Source organism: Meles meles, chromosome 11 (genome assembly GCF_922984935.1).
Source record: "Meles meles chromosome 11, mMelMel3.1 paternal haplotype, whole genome shotgun sequence".
Classification (NCBI taxonomy): Eukaryota; Metazoa; Chordata; class Mammalia; order Carnivora; family Mustelidae; genus Meles; species Meles meles.
In genome coordinates this window covers 2,579,626-2,606,655 of record NC_060076.1, presented here as the reverse complement: position 1 = coordinate 2,606,655, position 27,030 = coordinate 2,579,626, and the positions used below count along the sequence as shown (strand labels likewise).

General features: G+C 66.5%; 1 protein-coding gene across 3 annotated transcripts in view; it reads left to right on the top strand.

The window, feature by feature from the left end:
* The window catches only part of RXRA (retinoid X receptor alpha), a 91,060-nt gene that overhangs the window by 2,560 nt on the left and 61,470 nt on the right, over positions 1 to 27,030 (top strand). The window contains exon 1 of one of the 3 annotated variants that reach the window (XM_046022598.1): positions 9,352 to 9,490. The exons of 1 other annotated variant lie outside the window; for it this stretch is intronic. In XM_046022598.1, coding sequence (XP_045878554.1) covers positions 9,454 to 9,490 — 37 coding nt within the window. In that variant the 5' untranslated portion in view covers positions 9,352 to 9,453. Of the gene's footprint in view, positions 1 to 9,351; positions 9,491 to 19,556; positions 19,715 to 27,030 lie in introns of those variants that run through there. One more of the 3 variants, XM_046022600.1, reaches the window with a different exon arrangement.

The window sequence follows — 27,030 nt, the reverse complement described above, 5'->3', positions numbered from 1 at the left end:
GGGCCTACTGGCTATCCTCTGGGGGGCCCCTAACCCTCTCGGGAACCTGAGTGAGCTTGGAACCGTGGTGAGGGGCTTCTGGTAACATCAGAGCCCTGAGGGACCCAAAATAGAGCACATGCTGGGGCCTCCTGAAATAACAGAGTCACATGACTCTGGGGAGGCCGGGCTTGGAGTCCAGGCTTGGAGTCCGGCCTGCTGAGGCCGTTCTGTCTATGGCCGGGCGCTGCCGACTGTTGGGGCGTTTGTTTTGGTGAACTCCAGAGGGGGCTCTGTTTGTTGACAGGAGAAGTGTCAGGGCGAGAAAAACAGCCTTCCTGCGGGCTGACCGTGGCCGAGGCCTTGCAGCCTACAGGCTCGCCTGGGCCCAGCGTGCAGCCCTGACCCCCTCTACCCAGACACGGGTGGAATGAGCTGGCCCCAGGAAGGCCGTGCCGGGAGGGCTGGCGGCTGGGAGCTGGGGTTAGGCAGAGTGGAGCCAGCAGCCCTGCTCACCCAGCGGTGGCTGCCCGGGAGCTCCGGCTGTGCTTCCCGCTGTGTCTGTCTGTCCTTCAGGGCCTGCGGGACCTGTGCCTCCTCCAGGAGGCCCTCTGGCTGCTTTCCATGGCCCCCACCCTCTCAGTGTCCTGTCCTGGGAAGGAAGGACGGGGTAGCTGTGGAATTGTGCAGGTGCAGGACGGATGATTGGGGCGGGTCCCCTGCCCGTGCAGGGCTGGTGCCCATGCCTGGGGCTCTGCCATCGGGAGAGCGGCTCCGAGGGGATTTTAGGTGGCACGGACTTGGGCTGCATGGAGGGCGGTGTGGTGAGAGCCTTTGATGCCTGGAGCCTGCGGGAGCCTGCGGGAGCCGCCCGTGGAGTTGCACTTTCTTGGGCGGCGTGGGCTCTCCCCACCGTTGCTGCGTTTCACGGCTGTGGTCTCAAGTGGCAAGTGGAGCCCATCCTCTGGGAGGAGAGGCTCCTGGGCCCGCTCAGCTGCTCTCCACTGGACACGGAGCCGGGGCTGCAGAGCTGGCCTACACCGGGGCCCTGTCGTCGGGCTGATGCTTTGAAGCCAAGGCCTGCTCCTCCTTCCCTTTGCCACGGGCTTCAAGTTTGGTGAAGTTTGTGTTTTTTGTCTTTTGTAGTGGGCCTCGGCGGCCAGGGCTTTGGGTGTCCATTCCTGTGGGAAGTGGTCATTGGCGGCGCTGGGGCTGGGGCAGGGGTCCAGGCCCTTAGGACTTGGGGTGTGTGGACCCTGAGCCTGGGGGGCTGGCGCAGCTGGTGCTCATTTGGGGATCACCTTCGAGGCCTTTGTCCTGGTGCTCATTAAGCGGATCGATGGATGTGAGGGATGCTGTGGAAGGGTGGGGGAGAGGGCTAATCCCTCCGGTCCCGCCCCTCCCCTGCAGGGCCCTGCTCGCAATGGTGTCCCCAATGGCGCAACGCGGTGTCCGCAAGGGCGGTGTCCTGGGAGATGCAGTTTCAGCCTCTCCCTCCCTGCCGTCCTCCCCCAGGCACGCCCCTTTGTCACTTGCTCCCCAAACCTGCTGTCTCTGGAGCGACCGTGCCCTCCCTGGGGTTGAGGGGTGGTGAGCACTAAGAACGGGACCTTCGCGGACCGCTGTGTTGCGCTCCTAGGCTAGTGGAACGGCCTCTCCTTGCTGCCCGCGCAGCCTGCTGTGCCTCTGGAGAACGGACGCGGCGTCAGCTTCTGCCCCCACTGGGGACGGCAGCCCCTTCTGTTCCCATGGCCCCTCCCACGGTGAGGTCTGCGGCCAAGGGCTCCCGGTTCCTCCTGCCTGGGTCAGGGCGCTGCCCAGGTCTGGGGCGCGGGACCGACCCGGACCCTGAAGCGGAGGGGACGGCCGGGCTCTCGGGGGAGGCAGGAGATGCAGGAGGGAGGGCCCCCCAGCCCCTGTGAGCTCAGCTGGGTGCCCTCACCCCGCCCGGTCCCCACTGTGAGGCCTCTCCTGGAGCCCCAGGGCCAGGGACTCGCGGGCGCCCCCTCCCCTGCAGCCTGGGGCGAGGTATTCGGAGCCTCGCAGCTGTGCCCCAGTGCCTCACGGACCGGGGATCGCACCCTGGACTTCCAAAGCAGTCGTGGCGCTTGGCAGCTGAACGAGCGCGAAATGGGCAGAAAGCAGCCGAATGAAATTGGTGCGATCCGTGCAGGGGAGAGTGGGGGCGAGCACGCGAGCGTGTGGCGTGTGCAGGGCCTGGGCGTGGGCCCGTCATGCTCTCCCTCTTGGACAGCGGTGGCCACACCGTGCTCCGGCCCCTGCCATCGGGCCTGCCTGGCGCTCTACCCGGAGGCGTTGGTTACGTGTCCCTGTGTCTATGTGGCCTCTTGGCCCCGAGACCTGCGTCCCAGTATCCCCTCATCCCTGCGCCTCTGTGTCCCTGTGCCCCGGCTGAGTGAGGTGGCCTCCTGGGGCCCGATTTCCTGGTCTTCAGAACCCAGTGGATCCGGGTGGCCCTCGCCCGCCCCGTCAGTCTCAGCCTCTCCCGACTTGTTCCGGGCTCTGTGCTGCCCCATCGGGGGATGCCGGTGGCTCCAGTCTCTGGGCACCTGCTGTGGACGCGGAACTGGACTTTCAAGACCTTATGGAGGCTTCACAGAGGCAGGCTCAGTGAGCCCTTCCCTCATGGCCTTTGCTGAGCCTCTGGGTCCGAGCTGCGCCCCGGATGGGAGCGCTGTTTCCCCCTGGGTCCGAACTGCCCCCCGGATGGGAGCGCTGTTTCCCCCAGGCCTCCTGACCCTCAGGCAGCATCGTTTGAAGCCACTTGCCTACCGGGGCCTGGATCTGCGCCCAGTCCTGGCTCCCTCGGAGCTCTGCTATGGATCTTGGGCCCACGGGTGAATAAGCGTTCTGTTCTGTAGGACTCCGTGGAGGTTGAAGCTTCGCTGTGTCCCTTCTGTCCCCTTTTACCCAGTGAAGGCTCTATGGGAAGTGGAGACCCTGATCCTCGTCCAGGGTTGTCTTTGGTGGGGAGGAGCGGGGATCGGCTGATGGGCTGGAAAACCATGGGTAGGGTCAGCAGCCAGAGGCCCGGCCTGAGGACCCCCATGGACTGGGGTGTACCTCCTCTTCTCACCGGGACTGAGCTCTCCTGCAGCAAATTCCTGAGGGAACCAGGTGGCAGGTGGCTGGGCTAGAATGGCCACACCGGGTCCCCGGGGCAGGGCGGGGCCTTGTCTCTGTGATCGGCATTCCCAGTGCACACACTGGTGCACCGTGCACGGACGAGCCCACGTGTTCAGGCACATGTGCACACGTGCGTGCACACACACGTGCACGCACACAGATGTGCACGGGCACACACAGACGTGCGCACACACAACTCCAGTGTACACACACAGACGTGCGTGGGCACAACTCCAGTGTACACACACGTGCACGCACGCGCACACACAACTCCAGTGTACACACACACAGACGTGCGCACACACAACTCCAGTGTACACACACGTGCACGCACGCGCACACAGAACTCCAGTGTACACACAGAGACATGCGCACACACAACTCCAGTGTACACACACACAGACGTGCACACACACAACTCCAGTGTACACACACAGACGTGCGCGGGCACACACAACTCCAGTGTACACACACGTGCACGCACGCGCACACACAACTCCAGTGTACACACACACAGACGTGCGCACACACAACTCCAGTGTACACACACAGACGTGCGCGGGCACACACAACTCCAGTGTACACACACGTGCACGCACGCGCACACACGCACACGAGTGCCAGCACCGGCGCACACGCCCGGCTGTCCCAGCCTGTCCTAACAAAGCCTGACGAGCCTCTCCTTAGGACGACCAGGCCTGCTGCCTGGACTCTGTCCACCAGCATCTGGAGAGTGGCTGCTGGGCGCCAGCCTGGTCCTGCCGTCCCCTGGGGGTGGGTCTGCGGAGTAGGGGGTGGCGAGCCTTCCCGTTGGAGCTGGTTTTGTTACCGGGTCTGGAGAGGCAGGATTGCAACAGGTGGTGGGGGGAGGGGTCCTCTGGTGGCCGGGGCAGTGGAGACAAAGGCCTGGAGGCCTGGCCCCTAGGCCCGCGTGGCCACAGCTGGGAGAGGCCGTGCTGTGTGAAAGAAAGGAGGGTACGGTGTGTCCAGGTGAGGGCCTGGGGTGCCCAGTCTGGTGTGGGGGGGGCCCAGGGTCATGGGGGCGGCCGTGGGCAGGGTGGTGCCCATGGTGGGAATCAGGCCTCCAGCTCTGTGCAGCGGGTGGGCTGGGGGCCGGCAGGAGCTGGAAGGAGGAGAGGTCCCAGGTGGGCCTGGAACCCGACTTGGTAGGTGTCATTCTGTGCGGGCTACTGACCTTGCCCTGGCTGAGCCGGTCCGTGCGGCAGCCTCCGTGGGGTGCCCCTCCATGGGGGGGGGCGGTACTCCCTTTCCCTGGGCCAGGCCCCAGGGCCTGGACTGCGGATCTACCCTCCCTGATCATGGCCGTGGGAGAGGAGTCGTTTCCCTCCCTGGCTCTCTCCCCATCGCTCTCTCCCTTCCTGGCCCTCAGGCCCTTGGCCACTCCTTTGGGGGGGATGCTGTCCAGCCTGTGTGCCCCTCCCCACGTTAACTAAGGTATTCCAGGGCCTGGGTGCTAGTGGGGCTCTGGGAAAGACGGCGGAACAGTGGGGTGACAAAGAAGGGCTAAAGCCCAGGTCTGGGAAGATCATCGGGCCGGGGGGACAGGCTGTCCATAGGTGGCAGGGTGGCTGGTCGTCCTGGGGCCAGGGCAGGGACCTGAGGGCCATGCTGGGACTGGTCTTGGGCCTGGAACCACAGCACCTCAGTGTGAGGCATTAACTCGGGGTCCTCTCCTCTGAGATGTTCTCAGTTGGCCCTGGGCTCCGAGCTCCTGAGCTAGGTGACTCCAGGCTCTTCTTGCTAGGGCTGGGGATGGAAAGGGGAGCTCTTGGCCTGAGACCCTGTGTCTAGGGTGACCCAGAGACTGGCCCTGGCCTCTCTGCGCCTCTGTGGACCCATCGGAGCGGCAGTGGTTTCCAGCCTTGACTCAGTTTCCCTGCTGTGCTTGGGGCACAGGGCCGGTGGCGATGGGTCTCAGGAGAGGGAGCCTCCAGCTTGGAGGGGAGGGGAGGGGAGCGCGAGCTGGGCCTGGGCCAGGCTGGTGTGTAAAGCCTCCGGCGCGGTGGATAAGCCGGGTGGAGTTCAAAGCCGGCCGGGGTGCGGCCCCGGCTGTAATGAGGTTACTGATTCAACAGGCTTCCTGCTGCTGCGGCCCAGAACCGAGGGAGGCTGGGAAGCCCCGGGGAGGGATCTAAGTACCCCATAATTGACCAATTTAGCTTAAGTGTCCGCACTGGCCCCGGGCAGAGGTCAGGCAGCGACAGCCCAGGTGGCCCGAGTCGCAGCGTTCACGGGCTCCCGGCGGACGACCGCCTCGCACGGAGCTCTGTGGAGGAGGCGCCCGCGGGGCCTGGAACCCCCCGTCTCCCCTCTGCCCCATCTGTGGCATTGGCTTTAGAGCCGTGTCCTCAGCCACGTCCTCCTGGGGGCCTGCTGGCTTTCCCCAGCGGGGGCTGGGTTGTGTCCCGTGCCCGGTTCGGGGCGGTGGGTGCAGCCTGGACTCGGTGCTCCAGCCCGGCGTCAGAGCCGCGGGCCCTCTGCCTTGCTGCTTCCTCGTGCCTCCCACGTGGTCATCGTTGCTGCCTCCTGGGGACCCCGTGGATTAGGCCCGTGTGAGGGGGTGTGAGGCCCGCCGTGGCAGAGCAGGGTCTTGGCCCGTGGGCTCTCCTCCCGTGCAGGCTGCCCCCCTGCCATCCCTCATTTCCGAGGTTTCCTGGCGGCAGGGCCCGCATCAAGGGTGTGGTCGCGCAGTGCCCAGCACAGGGTCCAGGCCGTGTGTGGCTGGTTCAGGACTGGCACGGAAGACGGCACGACAGGCCATCAGTGGCAGCTGGATACCTGCCCTGTGGAGCCTGCCCAGGGTCCCGGCAAGGGGCTGGAGGGGCGGCCCGGTCCCTGCTCCGTGCTGAACCTATCTGGAGGGCCCACTTGGCTCATTGCTTGCCCATCAGAGGCAGGGCTGGGCGCTGGGCCGCACTGGTCAGGCACTGTCCAGGGGCTGGTGTGGCTGCAGTCGCGGCCGGGAACTGACTGTCCCCCAGCCCACGGCTGGGGCTGTTTGGGCCACAGATTTGGGATGCAGGCTTCAGGCTCAGGGAGGTTGAATGATTCACCGAAGGTGCTGGGCTGGTGAAGGCCCAGAAGGCTGACCCTGGGCTCTCAGCTGAGGAGGGGGTCCTTTCTGGAGGCAGCGGGTGCTCACTGTGCGCCCCCCGGGCTTGGCCCTGTCTGCAGTGGCTCTGGGGTGCTCCTCGCAGAAGCTGTTGCTGCTGCTCCTGGGAGAGACTTGTACAGGTGGGCTTTGGGTGGGGGCATCCCTTGGGCCCCCTCGTCTTGCCCTGCTTGGGGGCGGGGCAGAAGAAGGGCTCTGTGTGGAGGCGCAGCTGGGGGACGGCCCAGGTGTGCTCTGAGCCGCCTGCTGCGTGCCTGGACAGGTGCCTTCTTTCCTGGCCTCGGGTTCCTTGGGGTTTTCTGGCTGCCAGAGGTCTCTGCTCTTCCCTCCTGGTACCTTGGCCTGGTTCCTGTAAGCTGGTGACTGTCTGATTGGGGTGTCCCAGCTGGGGCCTAGCATCTCAGGAAGGGACTCTGTGTCCTTCCCGGGTTCGGGGACAGGCCCTGGGCTGGGGGTGAGGTGCCTGTGTGCCGGGAAGCCACGGGCCCTGAATTGGCCGGAGTGGGGCCTGGGGTCACTCTGGCTGGGCCTCGCTCTGGGTCCGAACTGGGAGTGTTAGGGTAAAACGCTTTGGGGCGAGTAGCTTGTGTGGAGGAAGTCGTGACCCTTATGGCCGGGGGCTGGGCATTGGAGGCGGCAGTGGGGGCCTGCTTCTGGCCCCCAAGGTCAAGCCAGCCTCCTCTTTCCTTGGGCTCCGGTCTCCCCTGCCTGGAACTCTCCATGGCTTTCCATCAGCCTCACGGTGGAGGCCGGGCCTCAGCCCCGCGTCGGGTGGTACCAGAGCCCCTCCTGTCGCCTCCAGCACCACTTACGTTCTTCCTTGCCTCCTCGTGCTCACAGCCTGCTGCCCGGCCGCTGCCCTGAGTGAGGGCTCGGGCTGGAGTCTGTGTGGCCCTGCAGTCTGGCTTTGTGTTTCCTCACCTGTAAACTGCCTGGGGAGGCTTCCCAGGAGAGGTGTTGTTGCAGCTGGGTTTTAAGGCATGAATAGGAGTTTGTGGGGTGGGCTGGGGGGAGGGAGTCAAGGTAGAGAGAATGGGTGGACCCTCCTTGGGGGATTTCTGGCTCCAGGGAGGGAGATGGAGGGCAGTGCCTCTGTGGGTATTGGTGGGGATATCGTGGAAGCATCTGGCTACGTGGCCAGGCTCCCGTGGCTCCCGTGGCTCCCACCTTGCCGGCTGGGTTCTAGGTCCGTGCTGGAGAGGAGGCATGGGAGCCTTGGCAGGCAGTGGTGGTGCCAGTGGGGTCGGCCGGTCTGGGAATAATTAACCCTGTGAGGAGTGCGGGTGGCAGGGGGCCTGTGTGACCTGGCGGACCCCACTCTGGCTGTCGGCAGCCCCTCCGAGCTGGCCACCGCCTCGTCTGATGGCCCCTCTGCTTCCCAGGCCCTGGAATGTGCTGGTCTGGGGCGTAACCCACACTGGCCCCCCACCTGTCGGACTGGCTCAGAGAGCTCTGGTTCCTGGGGTGAGTGGCCGTTGCCGGGTCCCTCTCTGGGTGGAGCAGTTTGGGGGGGCGGCTTTCTTCATCCTGACTCTCTGTCCCCACGTCCTCAATCCGTCCCTGTGGTGCCGCTCTGACGCTGCCCCTGCCCCTTTCTCCCAGGGGCCTCCTGTGTGTGCCCTGGGCTGTCCCCTCCCTGCACTGCGGAAGAAACCAATGAGGCCAGAGTCCGCGGGTCGGGGTGGAGCCGTCCCCACCCCACCCCTGCTCCCGGACTTTCTTCCCAGGACCAAGGTCGGGAGGAGGGTTGGGAGGAGGGGACCGTAGGCCCTACGTGCTTGGCCCCGACCCCTGGGGCGGGGCAGTGCGGGCTTTGGCTTTCCTGGACCTTTTCCTGGGCCCACGTGGAGGGGCATGGATGGCGGGGAGGGCAGCCAGGGCCTCCCTCTTACTTTTTCCGTCTCTGGGGGCACAAGGTCAGGGCTCCAGCCTTCCTGGCTGGCTGGGACCCAGGGAGCCTCTTCTGCGCAAGAGGCCGACCCCTCCAGACTGCGGGCCCTGGGGGAACCTTGGCATGCTCAGGGTCCCCCCCCCCCCCGACTGTCCCCTAGCGGCTCTGCCTTGGAAGCGGAGCTCGCTGCTTCCTCCCCTTTATCTTGGTCTCCTGGTCGCTGTGGAAGGGAGGAGCCTGGAGGAGGTGGCGGTGGGAGTCACAGTGGTGTGTGGCTGCTCCTGCAGGGACCCTTGGCGGGCACGGCTGCCAGGACGCGGCTCTGTCCCCTGCGGGTCCCTGAGACCGCAGGCCGCCCCTCCTCCAATGTGGGGTGGCTCCTGGGTCTCGTTTGAGGCTGAAGCCACGGTGCCAGGTTCTGCCCCTTGCGCAAATGTTTGTTGATCGAATTAGCGCCCTGCAGATGCTCCCCTGCCCTCCCGCTTCAGAGGGCCCGTGCGGGGAGCCCATCCCTCACCAAGGTAGCTTTTAAAATTCTTACCTGTGTGCGGACTCCTCATCCTTCTGGAGGTCTGCTGGCCTCTGAGGCAGGGGAGTTCTGTGGTGTGCGGCCTGGTGCCGATTCCTGGGGGCCGAGCAGGGAGGGTCCCGGACGATGGGCTAGGACCCTGCCCTGGAGGGCCCCCGGTGCCCTTGAGGGAGCCTGCCGCATGGGTGTTCCTGCCCCCCGGGGCCAGCACCTCCCCCCACCCCCAGCTTGCTTTAAACGCAGCGGCCGCTGCTGCTGGAACGATCCTGGCTTGCCCTTGAACTCGGACGCCCAGACGCATCTGGGGAAGGGCCCTCAGCCCCAAAGGACCACCCGGGGCAGGACCGGGGTTTTTCCTTTGCCGCTAAGCGCATCTTGTTGAAACTGGGTTGGTGGGGGGGGGGGGTGGCGGGACCCAAGACCAAGAGGCCCGGAGCGAACCTCTCGCCTGCCCGTTTGTTGTGCGTCCGTCCGTCTGACTGGCCCTGTGTCTGTAGACGCCTGGTTCCACTGCGGCGGCAGAGCTGGGTAAAGCTCAGCCCCCGAGGGAGCCAGTGGGTTTTGAGGTCAGAGAACAGAGTGGACCCGGGGCTGCCGGCTCTCAGGGGGTCACCTCGGGCCAGATTTTTAAAACCTTTTCTGGGCTTTGGTTTTCTTACGTGTAAAGTGGGGCTGATGGCGGATCAGGGCAGGTCACGCGTGGCGAGTGTGGCGCTGAGGTTGGCTGGTCCGATGTTATCCCTGGGGACGGATGTCGTGGAGGACACAGTGTGAATGTGGCGGCAGAAAGGCCTACTGAAGGCAGGTGGAGGTAAGAGCGCTAGAAGCTTGCCCTGAGGTTTGGTGGGTTGGGTCCTCTAAATTGGGTGCTGAGGGATGCATAGGAGCTTGTCTGGGAGAAGTCAGTGTCTGCTCAGACCCGGTGTCAACTCTGTTTCGTCAGGGGCCACCCCAGAGCGGAGCTCCTCGAATCTGCCTGTGTGGCTGGAGCCAAGCCACTGAGGGGAGCGGGGACAGCTGGAGTCAGGGGCCCTGGAGAGGCCTCTGGGCCTTCTGCCTCCAGGAGCTCGGAGCCACTGTGGCTGTGTCAGGGGCAGCGCTGGAGTGCAGGGTGGGGGTCACCAGGTGGACGCGGCCGCCGTGAGGGGAAGAATGACGGGCCTTTTACCCAGTGTGGAGAGCCGAAGGGGCGCAGTCCTGAGGGTGGTTGGGACTTCGGAGCCGGATGCGTTCTGACGCCTCCTGGGAGAGGTCTGGTGGGCAGTGGCTGAGCGGGACTGGAGCGCAGGGGAGAGGTCGGGGTGGGATGTGCGGCGTGGGCCGGTGGAGGAGGCAGGAAAGCCTGGCAGCGGGGGGAGGTCACTCCTCCGGCCCCATAGAGAGCAGAGGTGGGAGCAGGCCAGGGCCCTGCACTCGTCAGTGGGATGCTTCCAGGCTGTGCCGTGGGGGTGCTGTTGGAGCCCGGCTTTGAAGGCAGGACCCCCCGCCCCTTTCATTTCTTGGTGCGGCCTTTTGTGGTGGGGACTGCGGTCTGGGGCTCGTTGGTGGGGGGAGCTGTGCCCGTTGGCTTGACGGGACTGTGTCTGCAGAGCACCCCAAAGAGGAAGGAGGGGAGCCCATCCCTGCCGTGGAGTGGGGTGCGGGGCAGTGCCGGGACTTCCGTCGGCTCCGGCGGGGCTCCCAGGGCTCGCCCCGCTGTGCCCTCTGCCCCCAGCTCTTGGATGGTCTGTGGGAAGCCGGGCTCGGCAGCTGCTGGAATTGCTTCCTCCCACCCTGGCGGGCCCCAGGCACCTGAGACACGGGAGGTCTGTCCCGGGCTCCTGACACCTGTGCCCTTGGAGCACCTGCCTTGGCCAAACGGCCTGGTTTGGGTCCCAGCTTGGTGTCCACACCTGCAAACGGGGGCTCACGGTGGCTCCAGGGTATCTGAGGGTTGCGGGAGGTGGGGAACAGCCTGGGACATGCAGGGCTTTCCTGGGCCTCCCTCCTCGGGCTGAAGGGTAGGCAAGCGTGCAGGCATGGCCCTTGGCCTGGAACCACCCCCCCACCTCCGCCCCGCCGCGAGGTGTTTGATACCTGCCGCCTTCTTTCTGGCTGCGGTGGGATGAGATTTACAAAGAGAACGGATCATGGTGTTCAGAGGGCTGCCTTGCGTCAGGGCATGATCTGAGTGCTCCTGGCCGCGGGCGGGACCGGGGACGCCCAGTCCCTCTGACCAGGCCCAGGGTCCCAGGGCAAGATCACGTCTCCTGGTGCCCTTGCTGGCTGCAGCTCCTGGGAGAGGCGTGACCCCTGCGTGTGTCTGCCCGCTGCGGCGAGCCCTGCCTCCCTGCCCACAGCCCAGTCCTGGGCCTTATCTGCCCGTGGGTAGTGACTGTGTCCCCTGCGTTGGGCGGCAGAGCCGGCGAATGGGAGGGGGAGGGGCCAGCTCACCAGCCCACACTGGCCCTGGACGTGGCTGATAAGCTGCCGAGCTCGTTATCAGTGCCCCTCACCCCCTCGGCCACCGCTTCTGTCCGGCCCTGAGGCCAGGCCCCGTGCTCTCTCCAGCCCTGTGGTTGAGGGGTGGGAGGAGGTGTGGTTGAGCCTCGCCTTGGGGTGGTGGTCGGGCCTCGTGGGGATGTCTCAGGGACCCTAGAGTGAGGAGAGGACCTGCCCCAGGCTTGGGCCTCCCTGCCCTGCTGGCTCTGCACCTCTTGGAGTCCCCCTTTCCCGCTGCCCCCCATTTTGTGGAACTAGGGGACTGTGGTCACCGCTGTTGTCCCCCTGGCTGCCTAGACTCATGCGTGGTGTGTGGCGGCCCCCACCAGCCAGAACCCGGGACGGCACGCTCCCATCCTGGTCAGCGGCCCCGGTGCCCGTGGCAGGTGGGCTGCTGGAGTCTCTGACCTCAGGCTTGGCCCCAGGACCTGGAGGTCAAGGGACCCAGGGTCTACCTTTTGTCTTTGGCTTCCCCCAGTCACGGGGCCCCCCACTTCCTGCTTTCCGGCAGGCTCTGAGGGGCCGTCGGCTGCAGGGTGCTGGGTACATGGCCCACTACTCCCATGTTCACCCCGCCCCCGCCCTTGGGGACCTGTCCTCTCCAGACTGTGCTCAGGGCCTCAGAGCCAGACACACGCGGGGCAGAGGGACCTGGCAGGCTCCCTTCTGTCTAGAGCCGGAGTGCTCTGAATGAGTTCCCGAGAGAGCGTGTGAGCCGGTGTGCCTGGGAACGTGTGAGCCTGGGTGAGCCTGCGAGCCTGTGTGTGTGCGTGTGTGTGGTCTGTGTGGCTTTGCCCCCGACTCTTGCTGGCCAGCACGGTCATGCCCAGGTTGCAGATGGGGCTGCCCTCCCATGGGCCGGCTCCCTCAGGGCGGGCAGAGCAGACGGTGTCGACGGGTGTGTGCGCAGGGAGGCCTGGGTAGGTCTGAGCCAGGCATTGCTTAGGAAGCGGCCGGGCCTGGCAGGCGAGTTCCACGAGGACGTGGGGCTGGAGAGGGCTGGGAGCCGGCAGAGGACAGCAGGTTCTTGCGGGGAGGGTGGCTTGGGGCCGACTGGTGCTGGGTCAGACTGGTTATGTCACCCCGGACTTCTCTGGCCCCCCTCCTCCCCAGCGCACTGCAGTCCTCAGGAGGGGGCTGTGGGCGTCAGATCCGGGGGGGGGGGGCGTGCGAGGGCTCCTGGGGTGACGGGGGCACTGTGAACTAGCACATGGGGGCTGCTGGGGCCCGCCGTCGACACACAGCCACGGCTACAGGAGCAGGCTGGGTGCAGGCCGAGCAGGGCCTTCCTGAATGGGCCGGTGGTGGAAGGTCCTCGTGCTGCAGGGGTAGGGGCGGACGGCACGCGTGCTTGGGCCCACGTGGGCCTTCCTTGTCCTCTGGCTGGGTGTTTCAGCTCCAGGATCAGCTCACTCTCTTCTGTGCAGCTCTGCACCCTGGAGAACGAGCCACACCTGAGGCCAGGGTCAGTCATGCACACTTTAGTATGAATGAGCCTAGTGCCAGTCCTGGACAGGCCCGACAGGAAAGGATAGGAAGGAAGGCTTCCTCTGATTGTTCCATGAGGAAGTTCAGGCCTGATTGCTGCACAGTGAGCTGTGGCCAGCCGGGAGCCGGATCCCGTCTCTCACCCTAGTCGGGTGCTTTGGTTTTCTGACTGCCCACCTTGCGTGGCAGAGCGAGCGTGCAGATGGGGCGCTGGCCGAGGAGAGTGTGCCTGGGGGGATTCTGGCAGAAAGGTGTGTGGGGGTACCAGGAGCCTTGTGTGAACCGTGGCGTTGCCCCGTCCCTCCGTCTGTCCCTCCATCCCTGGGAGGTAGTTGGTCACCTGCCTGGGTGGGGGCGGAGTTGGGGTTTGAACCAGGCTCTCGGGAATCGTCTTCGAGGCTCCAGTGGGTATTTGAGGTCTTGATGGCAGCTGGAGCCTAGGGGAGACATTCCTCGTCTGGGAGGGGCAGGTGCTGAGCCCTCCTTGTGGGGCGGTACATGCCTTGTTTCCTACACAAACAACCAGGGCTGGCTGGGGCAATTTTATTTTTATTTCCTATTTTTACTTCCCTGTTGGCTCTTTTTAGCAACTCTGGGTCAGATAGGCCCCCGCCCTCCAGTCTCCACCCGGCTTCCTGGCCCAGGCCTGGGGCCTCCGAGAAGATGAGTGTATGTGATTCCGTTGGGGGGTGCAGGGACGGGACTCGGCAGCTTGGCTTGCACTCACTCGGTCACGGGGAGCTCACTCCCTTACCAGATAGTTCTGCCGTGGCCCCTTTTCATCTTCTGGGACCAGCCATGTTGGGGGGGGGTGTGATGGCAGTGGGTGTGTCTTTGTGCCTCAGTTTCCTCACACCCCTCCCTGGTTCTTAGGGCGCTGCTGAGGCTTGGGGTGGCCTGGCAGAAGAGAGAGGGTGACTGGTGTAGGCGTGTGTGCCAGGTGGGCTGGGCTGTGGCCATGCGGGTGGATAAGTGTGCAGTGTTCCTGCCTTGGACCTGGCTGGACAGGGTGTGTCAAGGGCAGGGCTGGACTTGGCCTTGTTCAGACCACGTCCACCAAGGGCCTTGGGCCCCGAGAGACCAGCTGTGCTGTGGGGCGAGCAAAGCCCACCCCCAGGGCGGGGGTCGTTGGAAGGGCAGGCCAGCTGGGGTCTTCCCGGGGTGGTACTGCTGGCTGTGGGGCACGTGGAGACCCCAGGTTAGGGCTCAGGGCCCAGCCCAGGGTGAGGGGTCTTAGGGACCTTGTCTGCCTGCGTGGACACAGCTAGGCAGCAGGCACATCTGTGGCGTGGGGTCCCGAACTGCGAGAGCTGGAGAAGGCACTGGGCCCGCACGGCTGCAGTGGGGCTGGGGTGTGGGACGAGTCGGATGCAGCTGGGTGCCCAGTGAGGCCTGTGCCAAACCCACGGTGCTCTGCGTACAGACGAGGCCCGGGCTCAGAGAGGCCAGGCAGATCTTCAAGGTCACACAGCTCGGGGTGTGGGGCGGCCCATGCCACGTTCTGTCCTGGTCTTTCACAGACGAGAAACTGAGGCAAGGAAGGCCAGAACACTGCTGCCAGCGTCCCAGAGGAGGCAGCATGGGACTACGCCTCGGGCCCCCATTGCAGGCCTTCAGTGGGGAGGGGCCGGCAGAACAGGGTGGGGTAAGCCTGCAGTGAAGGGGGTGGGCTGTGCACAGGCTGGTGGGGGCTGCACGGTCAGGATGGAAGGCCCCGGGGGGCTTGGATGTCGGGAAGCTGCTTGCCTGGATGGGCACATGGGACATAGGCCCACCTTGCCGCTACGTACGGGGCCTGGTGCATGCTGCGTGGCCAGTGGCCCGAGCGTGGACAGGTGGGTCTGGGTGAGGGCTCAGGGCTCAGCGGGTCAGGGGCCTCCCAAGGACAGGCGAAGGGCACAGACGTGGTGAGGGTATCTGGGCCGGGTCCAGCCCACTCTGCACTGGCGGGGCCCACTTTGTGTGTGTCTGTCCATCACCGGCGGCCAGGGCCGAGGCCAAGCAGCTGTTGATCCTGAGCCCATCCCACCAAGCCCCACGGGTCCCTGGGGCCTTCTGCCATCCTGGAAGTGCTGGGTGGGCTCCAGGTCCAGCCTGTGGACCCCCATTGCCTGCAGGACACCAGGTGTGGTCTCCCGGGCTGACACGGGCAGCTCCAGTAGCACTCAGGCCTGCCTGGAGAGGATGGGGGCTTCTGGCCCGAGGAGGTGGTGGGCGGTAGTGGGGGACAAACCCGTCCGGGCTCCCTCCTGGCCCTTCCTGCTCTGGCTGGCTCCGGCGGGCACAGCAGGCAGCCATAGTCCTCTGCCCAGATCCCGTGGTGTGAGTGATGCGGGTGGTTCGTGTGTGCACGAGTGGGTGCCGGGATTGTTGGCAATCCCTTGATCACAGGCCGGGACACCCAATCCCGCAGCTGAGGTGGGTTGGGGGGCCGCCTCCTCCCTGGAGAGACCCACAGCTCACGGGGGTTCTCCCAGCCCTGCCCTTGGGAGGTGGCCTGTGTGGGCAGGGAGCATCTGGCTGGTGGGCTGCCTTGTTATCACAGGGCAGAGGGGCTCCTCTTCGTAGCCCAGAAGTCCTGCGTGGGTTGGGTGGCTCCGGGGTGTGGGGGCGGCTGGACTCGTGCTCAGGCCTGCACAACTGTGCGGCCTGGGCCAGCGGCTCCTTCTCGGAGCCCGGACTTTGTTGTCTGTGAAGTGGGGCGATGCCCCTTGCCTCTGGGGTGGGCGTGAGGATGGACCCAAGTCGGGCCAGACCGTCAGTTCTCGCTTGGGAGCAGGGAGGAGTAGGAGTGGTGGCTGGGGGCCCCTCTGAGCCTCAGGGTCCTCATCTGCCCAGTGGGGAGAGGAGTTTCTTGCTTTGGTGCCGGGAAAGATTGCCCGTCAGCGCCCAGTGACGCCTGGAAGGTGGGGAGTACTTGGTGTTGGGCTGGGCAGCGTGGGGAGGATGTGAAAGTTCCGCTCCCCTGGGAGGGGTGGTTTCGGGGCAGCCGGCTCCAGAACCCTCCTGGGAACCAGGAATCCCCAGGGTCAGGAGTGGGACCTGTCTCCCAGTCTGGCCTTGGCATGGACTGGGGCATTGCGTTCCCTGTCCAGTCCTCGAGGGCCTCTCCCTGGGTCCCGGATAGGGATGGGTGTCCGGGTGGGTTGGCTCTGTCGGGGAGGGACCCCTGGATCTCAGGGGACCAGCCTCCACCTTCAGTGAGCATGAAAACCGAGGCCTGGAGTAGAGTGATTCTGGGTTCCCCTTCTTCCTTCAAGCAAAGAGGATCTTTCGTAACTGTGGGAAAGAGTGCTTCTCCCCCAGGGCGGTGGGGGCGGGGGCTTGGTCAGCAGATATGACGTCCCCCCCCCCCCCCCCGCCCTCTTGCCCTCTGCCCTCCTGCCTGCAATGCCCTCCGGCCCCGTGCCAGCCCTCCCGGCCCCATCACGGTGGGGTGGGCTTGCCCAGGCAGCTCTCACCCCAGATGCGGCATCTCTCGTGGGGGCCCCTGTGGCAGTTCCTGGGGGGGCTGTGCCCTGCACGTGCCCACCTTGGACCTTTGCGCAGGCAATGCCCTCGGCCTGCTGTGCCCACCTCCCCCTGCTCTCCTGTCCCTGAGCCTGATTCCATGGGGCCTCCGTCCCCTTGAAGCTGGTCCCCAGGCCTGAGCGGGGTGTCCCTCTCCTCTGAGGTCCCTGCCACCCCCATCTGCTCCATACCCCGGAGGGGACTGGGCCCCACACGGACAAGGCCACCTTCATGCACCCTGGGCCCTGGTTCCCCCAGCTCCAAGTGGGTCCCGTCCAGGAGTGAGGATGGTGTGGCTTCTGGTCCTGGGAGGGGCCGCTGCTGTGGCACGGGGCCAGGAGCTGGCTGGCTCAGCTGGGAGCTGGCTGGTATGCAGTAGGCGCTTGGCAGGGCTTGGGGCCAGCGGACTTGGCTTCCTGCCCGTGCTGCTGGAAGGGTCTGTGATTTGGGTCCCACCCCGTGCTCCTGACTCAGCAGCCGCAGGGTGGGGGAAACCGGAGGTTTCTCCACAGAAACCCCAACCCTGGGCATCTGCCACAGGGCCCAGATTTCTCTCCAAGGTAGGAAGTGGAGCCCTTGATTCCTGCCTCTGGGTTCCCAGTAAGACACTGGGGGTGGGGCTGGACCGGGGCTTTGGGCTCAGCCTGGGGGTGTGTCGGGGGGTGTCTCCCCACCCCCGGCCCCAGACCTCGCTCTCCAGTGCACCACTTTCTGCGGCTCCCCAGTGCCTGCAGGATGAGGTCCTCGGTGCCTCCTGGCTTGGCTTTCCTCCCGTCCACCCCGTCCCTCCTGCCGCCACACGGGGCACCTCTCCGTCCTCAGGAGCCAGGCTGGCTTCTTCCTCTTCACCTGCCAGCCTCCTGCTCTGTCCCCTCCCCGTGGCTGCAGCGTCCTCCAGGGGCTCTCCTGGGTTGGGTCCCGCCACCCCTCGGTGGCAGAGGTGTCCCGGCGCCCCGGCAGAGTCGCAGCCTGGGGCCTGGGGCCTCCCTCCGTGACACCGCGGGCCTGACCGTTGGATGTGGTTGTGGAAGGGAGTGCCGAAGCCCTCCAGCCGGGGCCAGCCTTCTGGAGGGCTTCCTGGGGGGGCTGCCTGGCGGGGATGGGGGGGGCGGGCACTCACAGGGCCTTTGCTCGGGCTCCTCGGACAGGGCGCCGCCCACCGCCGAGGCTGCGGCCCCAGTGCAGAGCGTCTGTGCAGGAGACGGCGGAGGACGCCCCCACGGGCTGTCCGCGAGTGCCTGGTCGGTTTGGGGCCAGGGCCCCGGTTCCCACTTGGTCAGGTGGGGAGACCGGCCCCCGCCAGGGTCTTGGGGCAGTGTCTGCACTGCCTGAGGCTGCCCCAGCTTCTGCGGGCGCGCGTGCTGGGAGGAGGCTGGAACTGGCCGTGGGTGCACGTCGTGGGCTTATGGGCCTCCGGCCCCCCCCCCCCCCCGCCCCAGGGCCGGCGTGCAGGCGGCTGGGCCGGGGTCTGGAGCCCGGGGCTGGGAAGCTTCCCTCCGCCCAGGTCCGGTGGTCTCGGGCCAGCGGGGTCCAGCACCACGCACTTGGGGCAGGGGTACACGGTGCTGTCGCTCGGACCTCGCCTTCTGCGTTCTTAGCCTGGCCCCTCCTGCCCGGTCTTAGTTCAGCGTCTGATGGCTGAGTGCCCCCCCGCACCGCCCCTGCCCTTGGTGCCCGCTGCCTCCTCGATCCCTGAAGATATTTGTGAAACACGAGCTAAAAAAGGTTCTTCCCTGGGGGGTACGGGGTGGGGGAAGCGCAGGGAGGGAGAGAACAGTTAAAGCTGAAATCAATTGTGGTGCGGGTTTTCCTGTCGCCCCCACTCACCGTCAGTGCACAACGCAGGACCAGGGAGAGTGAAGAGTAATTAGTCTCGACTCACCCGCTTCATTCATGACTAAATCTGGGTCAGCGCTGGCACAGCTAAGCACGAGTGGGCGCCGCACGGCGGGACGACGGCCGTGCTGCTGCTCCCGCTTTGCGTGCTGTGCCCGGGTGCCCCCTCCTACAGGAAGCCCTGCTAGATGCCCCCCACCCCCGCCCCTGGGAGGCTCTTTCCCACGCCTGAGGCCCAGTATCTTCTGCATCGGATGGTGTCCTTTCCCCACGTTCCCTGGAGGGACTGTGTTGGGGGCCGGCGCATGTGTGGCGACGGCCCGGCGTGATCTCCTGCCAGGGACCGCACAGGGCCTGCTCTCGGTGCTCACTTGTTCCAAAACACTTGACCCCGACTGTGCCCCCCCTTTCCGATCTCTCCCCTGCTGGCGTGGTCCTTGGGGTTCGTGAAGGCCCAGCTCTGGCCCTGGCGCTGGTCCCTGCGGGGGAGGCTGTGCCGATCTGCTTCCTGCTGCTCGAATGTCCCAGCCCTCTCCCCGCTCACGGCCTTTGCATGTGCTCCGCCTCCTGAATGCTCTTCTTACGTTGGCCCGTGGCCCCCGTTTTCTCCCTTCGGATCTCACTTGGGTGTCCCCCACCCACCACTGTGGCCTCTCCCCCACGGTCACCCTCGGCCGGCCTAGCCTGCTCATTTCGCTCTGAAGGTTTGTTGTGGGGCGCCCGTCTGTTCCCTTGGCTGGGGTGTGAGCTCTGGGACTCTGGGTGCCCCAGGCACCGCAGGCGTCCCCACGTCTTCAGCACAGCAGGCGCAGGAAGGGCATGGCTGAGCCCCACTTCGGGGCCTGCGGCTGCCGTCCTCTGCCTCCTCCCGTGGGTCACCTCGTGGAGACAGTGGGGCACCTTAGGGAGGGGTGAGGGGAAGGTGCTGCCTCTGGGGGCCGGTCCTTGTGGCACTGCGGGGCTCTGTGCAGCGAGAGCTCTTGGGGGCCCGGCTGCTCGGGGCAGTGTCTGGGTGGAGGGCAACAGTGGGGGCCTGGCCAACACTCTGCCGACTCCTGACTCTTCTCATCTTGTAGAGATGGGAAACTGAGGTCTGAGGGCGGTGCTGTCTGCCTTGAGGCCACTGGGGAAGGTTTGAGAGGTATGGGGCTAGACCCGGGCTTTGGGGGAGGGCCCCAGGCAATGGGGGAGGTACCTGGGCCTTGTAGGGAGGGCCCCTGGCCGTGGAGGTGGATCCCAGCCATGGGGAAGGGCCCTGAAATCACCCCGGGGTAGATGGCATGGGCAGCTGGGTGCAGAGCCTGGCAGATAAAGGGTTACAGACTGAGGGAAGTAATAATGTTTCTAATTTTCCGTTGTGATTTAATAAAAATGTAAATCTCGGGGTGGAGGCCGGCCCAGCTCACCGTGGTGTTGACCGAGATTAACTGCGGGCTCCTGGTGGTCAGCCTGCCTTTGTCTCCACGCCCCTGAGCCTGGGGCCTCCGTCAGCCCAGAAGGCCGGACAGCGCAGGGCAGACGCCGCCTGGATGCTCGGGGAGCCGGGGTGCCAGGGGCCGCCGCCGGAGTGTCAGAGCCTCTGCTGAGGGGGAGGCCCGGGATGAGGCTCTCCTCTGACCCCTGCACCCCTGTCTCCAGAGGAGCTCGGGGGCTCAGCTAGGATGGCCTGGGGCCTGTGCTGACCATGGGCAAGTCCCGGCTACGTGGGGCGACGTCTGAGGTGAGCTTGTGAGCGGGGAGCAGAGCCGTGGGGGAAGGGCGTTCCGGCTAAGGGGCGGTGTGTGCAAAGGCCCTGACTAGGGAGTGAGCTTGGGCTGCCAGGGTCGGTGCGGGGCAGATGCTGGGTCCGGCCCCGAGGTGGGGGCAGGGGGCAGGACTGGTGGGAGGAAAAGCCAGGTGGGGCGCAGCGGGGGCGGGGTTGCCGGGCCTGCCCTGACAGCTGCGGGAAGCCCTTGCAGGGCTCCGCAGGGACCAAGGACTCTGGTGGAGGTGGGGAGACACTGGTCCCCGGGGGCCCCGAGGAGCAGGGCGCGCTGGTGGACCTGGCCGCAGCGAGAGCCACAGCGACAGCCCAGGCTGGCGTCCCGGGGCCTTGGACTGCCCGAGAGGTTTGGGCCCCGGGGGAGGGTGCATTTGTGGGGTGTGGAGGGGTGGAGTCCAGGGTTCTGGCGGGGCAGTTGGATGGCAGGGTGGTACAGGGCTGCGTGGACACTGGACTGATGTCCGGGCTTGAGGGAGAAACGTGCGACTCCGGGGTCTGTAATCGAGCTCAGAATGTTCTTGGGGCTGTGTTTTGTCAGCCGACGGGGGCCGGAGAGTGAGGACAGGTGGCAGCGGGGATCACTGTGGCTTTTGCTGGCGTGGTGAGCACCGTGTCCGTGGGAGGGCGCGGCTGGCCGGGCTGCTCCCGGAGCTTCGGGCAGTCGGAGGACCGCGCTGCTGCAGGTGGCCGCGGGTCATGGCTGGGGGAGCCGCGCACTGTGGTTCCAGCTCTGCAGAGTTCAGACACCGTGGGGACTCCTTCTCAGATGGTCACCTCCCTTCCTGAGAGAGGGCACTCCCGTGTGTGAGACCCGCACACTCCCGGGGTCCTGGGGCTCCATCGTGACTGTGCCTCGGCTGCCATCAGGCAGTGGAAGTCGCTAGAACGCCTCCCGGATGCTGGACATGCAGCGGGGCAGCTGGTCCCTGTGGGGTTCATGGTCCCCAGTGAGAGTGGAACTGTCTGTCCCCTGACACCAGCTTCGCTGGGCGTGAGTGACAGTGATGGTGTCTTGTCACTGAGAGAGGCTCCGGGGTGGGGGCACGTTGGGGACCCAGTGAAGGGAGGCCTGCGCGCGGTGGGGGTGGGTGGGGGGTACTGGGCCCTGCCCTGCTGCCCCGGCAGGGACCTGGTCTGCCCCTGGGCTCACGGTTGGCAGCGGAGGGGGGCGGTGGAAGTGGGGAAAGGTCTGGCTAGAGCTGCAGACCCAGCTCCCTGCTTGCTCTAGCTGGGCCTGGAGCCACCGCCCTCGACGCTGGGTTGTGGGGGCCTTTCTCCCCCAGTTGCCCCGGGCTCTCTGCTTGGTCACCTGTGCACAGTCGGCGGCCCTGCTCAGGCCAGCTCTGGGCCAGGGGCACCTTGACCAGGGTGCAGGGCACGGCCAGGTTTGGTGTGCGGGGAGGGAGGGCATCCCTCGATGACCAGTAGGGCGTGGACAGGGCCTCTGGGGGGCTCTGGGAGCGAGTGAAGGAAAGCTTGCTGCTTGGGTGGGCTGTGTGTGGCTGGACCTCAGCCGGCGGGCTGCCCCCGGGGCCAAGGGGTGCCGGGTGTTGGTGAGGTTCGACCTCTTCAAGATTTATTGGGGCTGATCGAGTTGTGCCCTTGGGGGCAAAGTTCCTGCCCCTGGCGGTGGTGACCAGAGGATCTGGGCTGGGAGTTACAGTTGCCTGTCCATGAGTCCCCGGAGCGGGGAAAGGCCGCTCCCCGGGGGGCTGTGCAGGGGGCGGGCGGGCGGGCTGCTGGTGGTGCAGCTGCGTGGACAGCTTCGCGTTCTGCCTTCAGCTCTTCCCTCTCCTCCTGGCCCGGCCTGCCCTCCCGCGCGTCCTTCGCCACGCCCTGGACCCTAGCTCAGCCCCCCCCCATCCAGAGCACATGCAGGCCTGGGGTCAGGAAGAGCAGGCCCAGCAGAGGGCCGGGTGGGCTTCTCGGCCCCAAGACCCTGGGAGGCGTCCTGCCCCCGTGCTTTGATCGGACAAGGACAACCTGTGGGGGGTGGGGGCAGCTGTGCAGTGTCCGGCTCACCCAGCGCGGGGGGGGGAGCGAGGAGAGAGGCTGGGGAGGGAGAGGGGATGGGCCTCGGGGACTCTCTGGGGACGGGCGCTGTGGAGCAGAGCACTAAGCCCAGCCTCGGCCTCGAGCCCCTGGGCCCATGCCTAGGCCCCCACTTACCAGCTGGGGCTCTGGGCGGCCCTCCGTGCCTCAGTTCCCTTCTGGGTAAAGGAGGGGGCAGAGCCGTGGGGACCGCATGGGGGCGGCTAGAGGCTCCCGGGGGGCTGCCTGCGGAGAGGCTTGGGCTCCCTCTTAGGGGCCTGTGGTTTCTGCCCTGCCCGCTGGCACCGGGACGATTGTGGCCTCCGTCCCTGGCTCACTGCATATCTATGCGGGAACAGAAGGCAACTGCTGCGCGGGGAGCCCTGCTCTTGGCGTCCAGCTGGGGCTGAGGCCGGGGCCCTGCTCCACCTGTCCTTCCCCTCCTCCTCCTCCTCCTCCTCCTCGGGGTGGGGGTCTCCTGGCCACGCTTGGCTTCTGCGCCTTTGGGACGGTTTTTCCCTTTGCTGAGAGGCGGCGGTGGGAGGGAGGTGGGCCAGCCCTCCTCGCCCTGCAAGTTGTTGCATGCGGGGACACTTCCCAGGGATTTGGGGATCCTGGGCCTGTGCCAGACGTTGACGCGCCGCCCCTCGTCGGCTCTGGCCGCGCGGTGGCTCCGTGACAGGACCAGGGTGCACTTGTCCGAGGCCAGGCGTCCCGTGCCTTTCCCTCCTGGCCGTGCTCCTGCTCCTCGGTGAGGGTGGGCAGAGTACTCCTCTCCTGCCTCAGTGTCCCCTTCTGGGGTCCCGGGGCAGCCCACTCAGCCTTCAAGAGAGGCTTCTGTGGCCTCAAGGTGTGCGTACCCGCGCGTGGGGTGGTCCTGGCATTAGGGGCCAGGCACCTGGACGTTTTGCTTAGGAAGTGGCGTGCTGGGGACAGGGCTGGTCCTTCTGGAGCCTTGAACCGGCAGTGCAGGTCCTGCCACGGCAGGACTGGGGTCAGGGGTCATGGCTTGTGACGTTGGGCCACGTGTCCTTCTGCCAGGACTTACCCACCGGAGGCCCCTGACCAGCAGCAGGGTTCGCGACGCACCCAGAGCAGGGACACAGGGAAGGCAGGCACCCGTGGCCCTGGGGACATGCAGGGTGCTGGCTGTGGCGGGGGGGGGCAGGTGTCTGGCCCCACCCTGTGGGCTCTGTTCCTGTGGCCTGCCCTGATTTTGTTACCCCAAACTCGGCCACCACTGCCCTGGGAGCCCCTGGAGAGGGCAGGGATCCAACACCTCGGGAAATGTGAGCCCCTCCCCAGCCCGTGAATATTTCATCAACGGATTAAAAATTGAAGCTGAGCCGTCCGCGGCTCCGGGAGGGCAGGGCGGGGCGCCGCTCCTGTGTCAGGCCTGCTGGAGTGTTTCTCCTGGGGACAGAGCACGTCAATTAGAAATGGCATTGTGGCTTAAAACGCCACTCCGCAGCCTTCCTTCATTAAGGTCGAGATGTAATCAGCCATCGACTGCCATGAGTGAATTTTGACCCTCAGAATGAGAGGTGAACGGGGCACAGAAGGGTTTGTCAGAGCCGGCGTGGGGGGGCCATGCAGAGGCTGTGGCTGCGCCTGGGGCGTGGGCAGGCGTGGGTGTTGCTGTGGGCGATCTGGTCTGTGTGTGTGTGTAGGGCTGGGGGGGTCTGATCTCCGCGTGTGCGCGTGCGGGGCTGGGCAGGGCCTGGTGGCCGAGGTCTGGCTGCCCACTCATCTGGAGCCCTGCTGTGTTTGCACGGCCCGGTGCCCGGGGGGCTGGAGCCCTGAGGCCCCGCAGACAGCGTGGGGCCTGCGAGGGTCCCGGCAGCAGTGTGAGGGGGAGGCCAGTCTTGGTGGCGGCGAGGGGACAGTGTTCTGGGCCCTGAGGCTGAGGAGGGGCCCTTTCCTGGGGCTGCCCAGGTGGCTGGCACAAGACGGGCAGGCCGGCTGGCACGGGCCTCCAGGCCCCCATGGCCCGTGCCACTGCGGGTGGGTGTGTTGGAAGCCCTGGCGGGTGCGCTGGACCAGGAGGACAGGGCAGTGGTAGCTGCTTGCCAGGTCCCCCGGGCTCTGAGAGGCCACATCAGGGCCCCAGGAGCCTCGGCCACAGGGAGGAGGGTGCAGGGGCCCTACTCCAGGCCCCCAGGCAGGCAGCGCAGGGCTTGGCAGTGCTGCCCTGCCCCTCCCCGTCTCACTCCTGCCCAGCAGTAGGCAGAAGTGGCCACTGGCCAGGCAGCAGACTGCCCAAGGCCGAGTGTCTGGACCACCCAGCCTCCCGCCATCTCCTGCTGGGCCTCGCTTGTTTCCCTTCGGGGCATTGGAGCTGACGGTGCCGCCGCAGCTCTGCTCCGCAGGCCGGCTGGATGTGGGGCGTCCCTTCCCCCAGGGGCAGGTGCTGCGGGGTTGGCTGGGGGCCGGCGTGCGGCGACAGCGCGGGGGAGCAGCGCCACGCTCAGTCCCCTTCCCGCAGGGCGCAGAGGGGCCTGCTCTCTGTCGGCACGGTCACCTGTGAGGCAGGGGTGCCCCGCTCCCTGCGGGGATGTGAGTGAGGCCTCTGCTGGCCTCTCCAGGCGGGGGGGAGGTGGGAGCTAAGTCACCGAGGTGCCGCCCGTGCGCTGCCCCCCCCGCCCCCACCCGCCGTTCACTCCCCCGCCCTCGTTCGCTCTCTCCCCCACGGGCACGACAGTGAGTACACGTCCCAGCTCCTCCCTGCCTTTTTGTCTCTCCCTGGGGGCTCTGCTCTGCTCTCTGTGGCGGGCGTCACGGGGCAGTGCACACGGGGCTGGGTGCTGTGGATTGGGTGGCTGAGCGTGGTGCCCTGGCCGTGTTGTGCACCGGGAGGGGCAGGCCTGTCGCTGGGGGGCCTGGGGGCCTGGGACCCACGGAGCAGGCTCAGCGGGGAAGATCGTGCTTGTTCTCTCAAATGGGCAGAGGGCTCCTGGGTGTGTGTTCTCAGATTTCCCGCGAAGGCGGAGTTTCTGGTGGCCCTTGGCTGTGGGGGCCCCGGGAGCTCCCGGGGCCTGGGCTGTGGGCTTGCACACCGCGGCCCCGTGTGCACGCCTCTGTCTGCATGTAGGTGTGCTCACACCTGTGCATGCTGGGCCGGTCTCCCTCCTCGAGGTCCAGCCGCGGGGGTTCCTGCCTTTGAGTAGACCGTCGCTGGCTTTCCAGAGGCCTGGCTTTGCCCAGGGATGCACTCTCTGCTTCTTGGGGCCTGTGTTTCCCCGGTGCGCGCTGAGCCTTCCTGTCCTCCCGAAGGCGGTGCCTGGGCCTCCCCCTCCCCGGGTCCGCAGGTGGTCTGCCCCCTCCTGGTCCGTCTCTGGACAGGAGGCTCGAGGTGTCCTCTCTGGTAATGCCGGGCCTTGGGAAGGGAGGGGGTGCCTTTGGGACGGGAATCATTTACAGGGCTGGTGTCCCTTTTGGGGAAGTCAGGCCACCTGTGATCTGTGATTCCTGACTTCTGTTGGTCGGGGCGATGTTGGCAAGGCCCCGGAGCAGCTCCGAGCGACCCGACAGGCCGTGCCGAGGGTAAGCACGGAAGCTTCGCCTGCATCTGGGGGAGAGGGCTCGAGGCGCTAGCTCGGATGGGGGCGGGGCGCTCCCCGGGCCCGGACTCGCACCCTGAGCGCTCTTGTCTCCATAAACCCCTCACCCCGGCCGACCTGGGCAGGCAGAGGCGCGTGCAGCCGGCAGTCCTGCTCCGGGTGGCGGAGTGGATGGGGCGCCAGGGCGCCGACTCTGGGTCCTGAGAGTGAGCCGTGCTGTGGCAGGTGGGTGGCGTCTAGCCGGGAGGACGGGACAGGAGGACACACGTGCCATGTGGGGCTGGCCCGGGTCCATCGCCTCCTGCCGCGCCTCCCCCAGGGCCCCTCCGCCAGAGCTGAGTAATGGCACCCTGTTCTCTCTTGGGGAGCAGCCTGGCGCCGAGGCTGGGGCTGTCTGCGGGGTGCGGGGGCGAACGCATCAACCCCGTTCATGGCGGCCGGGCACTGGCCGGCCCCGCATCGGGGCCATCGCAGGACCCTGTGAAGCCCCTGACCCGGGCCATACCGCAGACCACTAGACCCACGGCCCTGGGGCGGTGCCTGGTCGCTGGGGCTCCTCGGGGCTCCCTAGCGGTCCCCACATGTGATCAGGTGGAGGCCCACGGGCGCACGGGGGCTGCATCCACGGAGCCCTCCTGTCCTCCCGGCTCCGTGCATGCGTACAGCTTCGCGGGCGTCCGGCGTCACGGGAGGTGTTCTGGAAAGCTCTGTGGCACCCTGGTTCCAGGGAAGTGGGGGTTTGCCCTGTGGGGTGGCTGCTGGGCCTCAGTGTCATCCCCAGAGAGGCAGGAGAGGCAGGGCTGTGCCGCCCGCAGGGAGCTGGTGGGGAGGGCAGGAACCCTGCTGGGCTGGGGTTTCTTGCCTTGTACCCTCGGGGGCTGGGGCGGGGGGGGTTGCTTCTTGGGAAGTGGCCGCACCCCCACCCGACTTCCCGGCCCCCAGCCCTGTGCACTGTGTCAGGCTGTTGTGGGTGACCGCCCCCCCGCCCCCGCCCCACCGGGGAGCAGAGGCCCGGGCAAGTGACTCTGAGCCTCTCTTTCCCCCAGAGGGAAATGGGAGAAAACGTCCTACCTTGGGTTTTTGTAAAGCGGCAAAGAATTGTCTAGCTCACACCTGGTAGGACGTGGGAGTCGGGCCAGGCTGGTGAGGAAGATTCCTGATGGATGGCTGGCTCGGGGCCGAGAGACCACAGTGTGCACTCCGACTGTGTGCAGACCCCCACCCGTGAGGGCTAGGCCGGACCACCCTCTACCCAGGGAGGGCTGGGGGACAGTTAGTGCCTCACCCAAGGGCGCGTGTCCCTCTCTCCCTCTCCCCCTGTGAAGGGCCTGAGAGCATCAGGTGCCAGGCACGTGGCCGTGGTGCTCCTGGTTAGTGGCTTGGACAGGACCCCCTTGAGGCACGGACTGGGCATGGTGGACTCTCTCATCACGGCCCTTCTGGAAGGGAGGGTCACAGTGTGGCTGGTGGCATGTTTTTCCTGCAGTTGGGAAAGAGTGGCTTTGTCGGGGGGGGGGGGGTGGTTACAGTCACTCTGCCCCCGTCTCCCCTGCCGCACACAGCTCAGCCCCCACCCTGTGACGGAGGGCCTCTCCCTGGGGGCCCCCCTAGCTGTCTCCTCCCAGCCCAGCACCCAGCAGGCAGGCCGCCCTGGTGCCAGTGCCTGGGCCCCTGTGGGGCACC